General features: G+C 44.8%; 1 protein-coding gene across 1 annotated transcript; it reads right to left on the bottom strand.

Annotated features, from left to right (window-relative positions):
* Nucleotides 1-788: 788 nt before the first annotated feature.
* On the bottom strand, nucleotides 789-6,587 carry LOC125996056 (leukocyte elastase inhibitor-like). The gene is made up of 6 exons (XM_049765019.1): nucleotides 6,418-6,587; nucleotides 5,378-5,515; nucleotides 4,729-4,846; nucleotides 3,993-4,135; nucleotides 3,734-3,901; nucleotides 789-1,193 (listed from the first exon to the last, which is right to left on the bottom strand). The coding sequence occupies exons 1-6, from the start codon at nucleotides 6,583-6,585 to the stop codon at nucleotides 789-791; spliced, it is 1,140 nt and encodes a 379-aa protein (XP_049620976.1). The 5' UTR covers nucleotides 6,586-6,587.
* Between the last annotated feature and the right edge of the window lie 2,124 nt (nucleotides 6,588-8,711).

Raw genomic sequence — 8,711 nt, 5'->3', positions numbered from 1 at the left:
AGGCATTTGCCTTGTATACAGCCAACTAGGCATCCATTTTCAGCATTCCTATGTCCCTTGGACTGCCAGATGTAACATCTTAGTGCAGAGCTAAGGGTAACTCCTGTATAGCACTGACAGTGGCAAAAACGGTGGCAATTAATAATAATAATAATAATAATAATTAATAATAAATAATTGAAAGGGAGAGGGAATGATAGAATGTGGGAACATTGGTTAGGAATCATTTCCAAGCTGCCTGGCCTGGTTTGCGGTATTGGGTTGTCTTTCAATCTAACAGTTCTTTTCCAGACTCCCTTCAACATGGTTTTCCTGGTTTCTCAACTTATCTCTCTAAAATAATATTACAATTTTGTGTTCAAAGTAAACAGTCATTCCACTAAAACCTATAGTGACAAGAATCTGTTGTCTTGGTGGCAGGAAACATGCCATGGTGAACGGCGTTGGAAATGGCATAACTGAAACACAATCATGAACATCATTGTATCTGTAGAAATAAAAAACAACTTTGCTATGAACAACCGTTGTGTCCATGGCATACAAATAAACTAATAAAAAAGAATATGGTTTCTCTCATCATCATTTTCATCAACTTGAGGCCATTTAATTCCATCACTAATTCATTTCCCATAAAAACCAAGATGAAATTGGTTCTTGTACCAAAACAAGGCACTGTACAGTCAAAACCAATAATAAGGTTCAAATAGTTTATTGTTTAAGATATGATTAACTAGCCACCCTTAATGGACATTGAGCCAAGTCAGGTGAGCCCTTAATTTCTGAGTCAATCATGGGGAAGTAAACCTGCCTAGAAATAGGATGGTGCTGGAGGCATTGTGACGGATGAAGAAGAGGAAGGGGCGGTCACACTTGAACTCTACCTCTGGCTCCATACTGGTTGTGCTTAAAGTACCCCCTGTGGAAGCTGCTGCTTCTGTGCCCTCCTCATTTACCTCCACGAAGGATTTGTGCACAATTTTGGAAATAAAAAGATCTTTGGCCCCTGACATGCCAGAAAGGTTAGCCTGTCCGGGATCAAAGAGCTCGGTTAGGCCCAAGTGAGCGAGGGGGGAGTTGAGGGTGTAATTCTCCTCCAGCTTGAATCTGGGCAGGTAGACTTTGACCTTGATGATTGACATGTTCTCCAGTTTTGTCCACTTGGTCAGGGTCTCCAAATTTATATTCTTCTCTATCTGCAATTTGAACAGGAAAAGAAAAAGAGTTGAAGATGGTTTCTGTAGTTAAAGATGATGGGGAAGAGGTTAAGTCTTACTTAATTGCATGGACCCATGAAATTCCTTGCTAGTTAGTTTCCTTCATGTCTCATGGCTATATAATCCTTCAAGTACTGATAATGAAACAGAGCTGTGCACCAAGTTTCCTGCGTCCGAGTCCAGGGTTGATTCATAGAATCTACCACCAATCATCCATCTATCCTTTTCTTTAGTAATACACTCACCCACCCCATTAAAGTTTGCTGGTCATAGTGAAAGGTCAGAATCACTATAGCACATATTGGGCTGCTGGAGTCTCCTCTTTGATGCTATTATTTAGCCACCTGGCAAACAGAACCCCTGTAGAAATATTTTTCTGGAGTCTTCATAGAGCAACTGTTCCAGAATTCTCCTTGAGATAAAAGCTTCTAGAGATGCTCCAGAGATTGGGAAGGACAGACAAAGAGGGGCACTATTCCCTCATGATCAGTTGTTTCTTATAGGGCTTGACTCCAGCTCATTTATCTTTCCTCATTGATTGCTCTGGTTAAAGAAGAGTTAATCCCTACAACACTGTATTGCCTCATAAAATTCTAAATCCCAGTGTTCATGCTTTGCTTCTCTCTGGTGTCTCAATTGTTCCTGGTTATCCTTCTGTTATGTTTTGCTTGTATCCCTGTTCCACTTCTTCTCTATAAACATGGTGGAGTAGAAGAAAGGGTCTCTGGTCATCAGATTGAGACCTGCTCTTTCCTGGTCATTAAGTGGGAGAATGTTTTCAATACCTTAATGCATTGGGAATGGAAGTTGACCATTACCAGCTGGCTACTTTGGCACATTGGGTAATGAGCTCAGTGTACAAGGGGGAACTGTAAAATAAATATTTATTGTAATTGCTACTGAGGATTGGGGTGGCTCATGGGCCTATTTAAAGGACTATGTCCCTTACCATTGTGAGTGCAGCTATTTAGAGCAGCTTCCCACTTTATGGATCCTGGCTCTTTATTGTTTGAGACTTTTTTTTTTTTTTTGGTTTTTGGGCCACACCCTGTGACGCTCAGGGGTTACTCCTGGCTATGCGCTCAGAAGTTGCTCAAGGCTTCTTGGGGGACCATATGGGACGCCGGGGGATCGAACCGCGGTCCGTCCTAGGCTAGCGCAGGCAAGGCAGGCACCTTACCTCCAGCGCCACTGCCCGGCCCCTGTTTGAGACTTTTTAATGTGACCAGGAAAGAGAAGAGAAAGGAAACACTGGTAAGAGGAAACATGCAGATTCAATTTCCTTCTCTCTACACACAAATGATTCATGGAAGCCCATTTTCAGCTGAGTGTTTCAGCAGAAGAGAGGTATAGGAAAACCACATAGAGAAAGAGACCCTAACAATGTTCCAGTTTGATATCAGGCTGATACCAACCTGGTAAGAAATGGCATCACGGCTTTCAAATGACTTGAAAAAGGCATGTTGGGCAAGCTTAATACTATGAAAAAAAGGTTCAATCTCAAACCTAGTGGGCACTTAGCCATTTTTTAAATAATGGTGATCTAACCTGTTATTTTAAATAATAGGGATAATTTTTCAAGTAATTTTAAAAATAATGTGTATCTCTTTACTAAGTGAATTTCTTTATGTAAAAATAATTGAAAATTTTTTAAATAATGAATATCCTCAAATATACAAAATTATTGCTCATTCACAAATTGTATTCTGGCTCATAGGTCTATTTCTGGGCTGTATATATTGAAAAATGCAAGTCACAGGGGTCTGAGCAGTGGTGCAAGTGGTAGGGCATTTGCCTTGCATGAGCTAAAATAGGACAGACCTCAGTTAGATCCCCTGAGGTCCTATTTGGGTTTCCCAAGCCAGGAGCGATTTCTGGGCACATAGCCAGGAATAACCCCTAAGCGTCAATAGGAGTGGCCCCAAAACAAAACAAAACAAAAAGAAAAAAGAAGGAAAATGCAAGTCACAGTCGACCTCCTGAAGAACTGGGATGAGAAATGTTTAATAATAGCATCTAATTATCTAGTATGATACTACATTCTACAACTGCTTTTGCTACCTACCAACCTTCATATCAAGACCTTGGAAGAGCATGGGCACGACCAGCTACTAACCAGATAAAATATTGCACAGCTCATCCCACCATCCTTCCAAAGTGTCCCCTGAAAGCCATTGAAAGTTGAGCCAAAGACTTTATTTTTAAGATTAGAATTGGGAAGACTGGGACCAGAGAGATTGCATGAGCCATAAGGCATCTGCCTTATGCTCACTAGCCTAGAATGGACTGCAATTCGATCACCTGGCATCCCATATGGTCCCCCAAGCCAGGAGCAATTTCTGAGCACATAGCCAAGAGTAACCCCTGAGTATCATCAGGTGTGTGGCCCCCCAAAAAACAAATTGGGAAGACTGAGAATAGGAAAGTATAGTCCTATCATTAAACCCACCAGGGCCAGCAGCATAGGCTCACAGGAAGCAAAATTTGGAGCATTAAGAGGCCTGCAAGGACGCAAGTACCTTCTGGAGTCCTCTGGTCCCATCCTCGATGTCGTCAGGCAGCAGAATGACCATGCTGAGCTCCTTGTCCTGATAGGGAAGCTCCAGCACTTGGCATTTGAGGTCCTCGATGTATCCCAGGGGCCATTTGTTCTTCTGATACATCATCATCACCTTCTTGGTGTCTTTCTGAACAGGAGGAAACCAGTTGCCATTAGAGGATGTGCAGCTTCAAGGCACAGCAAGTGTGAGGCAGCATGTGCATGTTGTGGATTTTCACCTTATTCATCCTGAACTGAGCTTCCTGGGTGTCCTCTTTGGAGAATTCCTCCTGCCATTTTCCTTTGAAATAGATGGCATTCACCAGCACCAATTTAGTCATGCTGTCCACAATCCCTTCGGCCAACAATTCTGGGATTTTTCCTGAAACCAGAAAGATACAAATTGTGGACAAAGAGTCATTCCTGAACTAGTTCATATCCAATAAAATGAGCCCCAACACACAGCAGTTCTAGTTTTTGAAATATAGTGTTGCAGAACGAAAAACTTGTTACCAGAGACTGTCAACTCAGATGCAAAAAGTCCACAGTGATCTTTTCTTTTACACTCAATATTTGCACAAATGTTAAAACCTAGTTTTGAGGAACACATAATGTTGGAAATAGTGTCTTCAAGGGCATCATGTTGAATTTTCAACAACAGTTTCTTTGTGTGTGTGTGTGTGTGTCTGTGTCTGTGTCTGTGTGTCTGTGTGTGTCTGTGTGTGGTTTTGGGGTCACACTCAATGGAGCTCAGGTGTTATTCCTGTGTATGTGCTAAGAATTAAAACCTGATTAGGTTTGTGGATTCCATGGGATCCTGGGTATCAAACATGGATCATCTGCTTGCAAAACAAACACCTTCACTGGTGTACGACTACTCTGGCCACAGCAGCTGCAGCATCTTCCTGGGAAATCTGTTGAAAGGCTGGAGGAGCAGGAGCAAATCTGCTGCGTGACATTCTGCTCAGGCCTTACCTTCTGTCTGCTCTCTGACCCACTCATTGATCACCTGCCTGGCCTCTTCTGATGAATGCTGAATGTCCACTTGGGCCAGCTCAGCACAGTACATTTTTTGAGTTGAATCTAAGAAATCCTATTTAGCAAAAGAGAAAGAAAGAAAAAAATGCCCTGACTAAATGAAATGAGATGAACAGAAGCTGTTTTCTGGAACCTCTTAAAAACAACAGAAATTGCTGTAAGAATCATAAATTTCAGTGTCACCCATTATATTCTAGCACTTATTTATTAGGGTCAAATATACACATTCAAGCACACGAGCATACATACCCACTGCCTGCTTTCAGCACACACAGCTCCACTGTTGCATAAAATGGACCAATTTGTCCCTAAACTCCACCTAATGTTTTCATCAACACCCAAATACTGGCTGAATTGAGGGAGCAAGGAACCACTGTTGCTTTTGGAGCATGAACTAGGTTCATTTCACCCATCCAGGATCATGGAATAAAAGCCCTTCAGGGACTCTGGCTTATGGGCAGCATCTAAAATCCACATCATTGTGCTGAAAACGTATAAGAACTTCAATTGATATTTACAGCTTCAGAGTGCAGGGCCAAGCTTGGTATTTTCTAGTGATTTCTTGAACACATGTTGAAGTACTCACAGGGAGAAACCTGTAGGTCTTCTCCCCATATAGCCTGTTGGCGACCTTCAGGATGTAGGAAGTGCCACGTTTATTGATATTGGTGTTCAGGGTCTGGAATCTTGGATGAATCTCCTCCACTGTGTCGAAGTGAAGAGTCTAGATAAAAGAACATGTTATTTCTGAACCCATTTTAAATATATTATTAGTATTGGGGCCACACCCAGGAGAGCTCAGGGATTATTCCTGACTGCACTGAGGAATTACTCCTGGTTGGCTTGGGGGAGCCTACCTGCTGCCAGAGATTGAGCCCAGGTTGTCTGCCTGCAAGGCAAATGCACTTCCTGCTTTTGCTATGGCTCTGGCTCCTGGATTAATTGTTTTTAATGATAAGATGCCTTGCATTTGGCTTTCATTGAAATAAATGTAAGGATGATTCCCAGTAAAACATATTTTTTTTTTGCTTGTTTGTTGGGGGGCCAGACCTGGTGGTGCTCAGGCTTTACTCCCAGCTCGGTGCTCAGAGTTATGAGTCCTGAGCACTTAGCAAAGTGTTACTGTATAGTGAACATAGTCAGGACCTAAGGAAGCTGAGTCTGGCCCACCTTTCCCTCCTACTATGGGACTGTCCAGCTTAACTGTTATCCAGAGTGGCCCATCACTGCCTAGACCCTGATACCAGGTGAAGGCACTGGACTAAGAAATGCACAGAGGTCAGTAGGACCAAAAACTGGGCTGGGACCTCCCTGCAGGGACAGTCTCTCTGTCACCTCCTACCACGGAGAGCAAGTACAACCATCACATGAAAACAAAACCCAGAAATCCTAGTCCCTGAAGAAGGTTCTAGACTCTCCAAAGCTGTCCCAGACCTGTTATGTGTAGACATAGTCCAGGGGTCTGCCACTACCTTCATTTCCCGCCTCACCCCTGCAGAGACTAAACCTGTGACCAGCTAGCACTCAGGGCCAATCTCTTTCTGGAAAAATCCTCTATTCCTTGCACCTCCAGATCTCCAGACATTGTGAGCAGAAGAAGGTTGCCCTGTGCTTTGGGCCTCTGACCTTGGCCAGCTGTGTCTTGGTGCTGCCACATGTGCCCAGGAGGACCATGGCCAGTGCTGAGGACACGCTGAAGGGTAAGAAAAACAGGTTGGCCGTGGGGTCCTCATGGCTCAGGGCACTGAACAGCTCCAGTGCAAAGGTTGTGTTGGCTTTGGTCAGGGGGTCCATGGTCACCAGGCTGGGGACAGACAGACAGACAGACTCAGTTGCCCACCCAGCCAAGGAGGGTGCAGGGTCTTCTCCGGGCCCTCGCTTCCTGTTCTGGCCTAAACCCAACATAACCAGCCAGACTGGTTTCATCAGGGTGAAGGAAGACTTCAGTGTCACGGATGAAAGGTCTATCAGCCCTGATCAGGGGATTCTGGATAGCTGAATTGGCCTTCATGCTGACAGCCCTTACAACATCCTATCAAGAACCTGTGTCCTTTCCTTAGCCCCAGTTTCCCCCAGATAGCAGGGTTGGTGGCCCTGTGCTAGAGGCCAGCCCCCAAGAGTCTAGTCCTGGCTCCAAAGCTTGTGTGCCACTGCTTTCACTCCTGCAGAGTGACACACAGGCCAGAGCCAGGCTCCATGTTGCCAGCCTGGGAGGGAGAATCCTGGAAAGAAACACAGCCAGCACAACAAATCTCGCCAACAGCAGTTGTGCCACAGAGTGGGCCCCACCAGGGATTCCCATGGCCCTAAGGCAGTGCTTCTCAATTATTTTCTGTCATGCCTCCCAGGAAGAAGAAAATATTTTTCACGCCCCCCCCCCGCACGACTGTAAATAGTATCTTTATTTAAAAAAGCTTTAACCTTAAAAACAAAAATACATAAAATAATTTGAGCTGATTTTTTTAAATCCTAGGTGATGTCTGGATTAATGACTACAATAAGCATGTTTTGCAAGGCATTGTTTTTCGAAGCGGGGTTTGAAGCAGGACACAGCAACTCTCAGCTCCAGAGACATACAGAGACATAAACACGGGGCTTAGCTTGTTATGAGGTCAAATGTGTCCCCCCTTTACGGAGCTTCGTCCCCCGGGTGGGGGGGGCCTCACTATTTGAGAAGCACTGCTCTAATGCAGAGTCCAAGCTTGCCTGGTGAGCAATAGATGGAGTAAGTCACGGAGTTGTGAGCCCTGCAGTGGAGTTTCCATTGCATTCAGGCTTAGCAGGGAGGTGGCATGGGGCTGGAGAGGGGTAGCAAAGACTCGGGGATGCCCCTTCCCTCCCGCCCCAGTGCCATAGCCCCAGGTCTCTCTTTACCTGCTCTCTGGAGTGAAGCGTGGATGGTGAAGTCTGAGAGCATTGCACCCTTGTTCTAGCTGCAGAGAGGAACCAGGGCTGCCCAAGGCTCTGCCACCCCTACCAGGACTTTCTGCAAAGTGCTGATGCCCTGGCAGGGTGTGGAGATAGGGAGAGGAGTTGCAGGCACACCCAGCAACCTGCACAACCTCTTTATGTCTCCTTCCCTGAGCTCTCAGGGCACCCAGCTCAAGGCACTCTTCCAGCTTGTGTCTCTCACTTCTCTGGAGCTGGGGATTACCTCTCCTATTAACTTCTCTTGACTCTGACACACACCTGCCATATTTCTTAAGGCGGCAAACAGCTTTTCTTGAGAAGTACGTTCTTATTTTATTTTGTTTGGGAACTAAACCCTGTGGTGCTTGAGTGTTACTCCTGGCTCTGCTCTCAGGAATTGTTTCTGGCAGTAATAAAGGCACCAGCTGGGATGCTGGAGATCCAACCTAGGTTAGCAGCATGCCAAGCAAGTGTCCTCACCACTGAGCTATGGCTCTGGTCCTTAACTGTGTTCTGATATATAAATTGTAGTTGTAGATAGAGACCTTTGAATTAGTCCTATATGCATCTCGATAGATTTCCTTTGGTTTTGTTTCCCCATTGCCTTTTCATCTGGCTTTTCCCCCTTTGGGGCTTTGTATTTGATCTCAATAAAGGCTAGTAGTCAGAAGGCCTGAGTTGTGAGCTGCCATCTAGGCTTGTGATTCCACTTGGTGGAGCAACTGGCTTGTGGGTGAAAAGCTTGCAGTGTGAGTTTCTTGCCTGCTAAACCTTCCTAACTGTGTGGATTATTTATTTTGGGGAATTGCTATCAGACCAATGTCTCTTGTCCTACTTGGATAGGGGGCATGGAATTCCCTCTTTCCCTCTGGGAATTTGGAATGCACAACCTACCATTCAACAATAAATCTTTGTGTAGTGTTTGTGTTGGTGGCAGGGTGCTCATGGGCACAGGGGCAATTTGGGGACTAGATCAAATAAAATTGTTTTCAAATCAACCCGGGCCTTAT

This window comes from Suncus etruscus, chromosome 18 (genome assembly GCF_024139225.1).
Source record: "Suncus etruscus isolate mSunEtr1 chromosome 18, mSunEtr1.pri.cur, whole genome shotgun sequence".
Taxonomy (NCBI): Eukaryota; Metazoa; Chordata; class Mammalia; order Eulipotyphla; family Soricidae; genus Suncus; species Suncus etruscus.
Note: the sequence above shows the minus strand (reverse complement) of the source record. Positions and strands in the feature narration are given on the sequence as shown.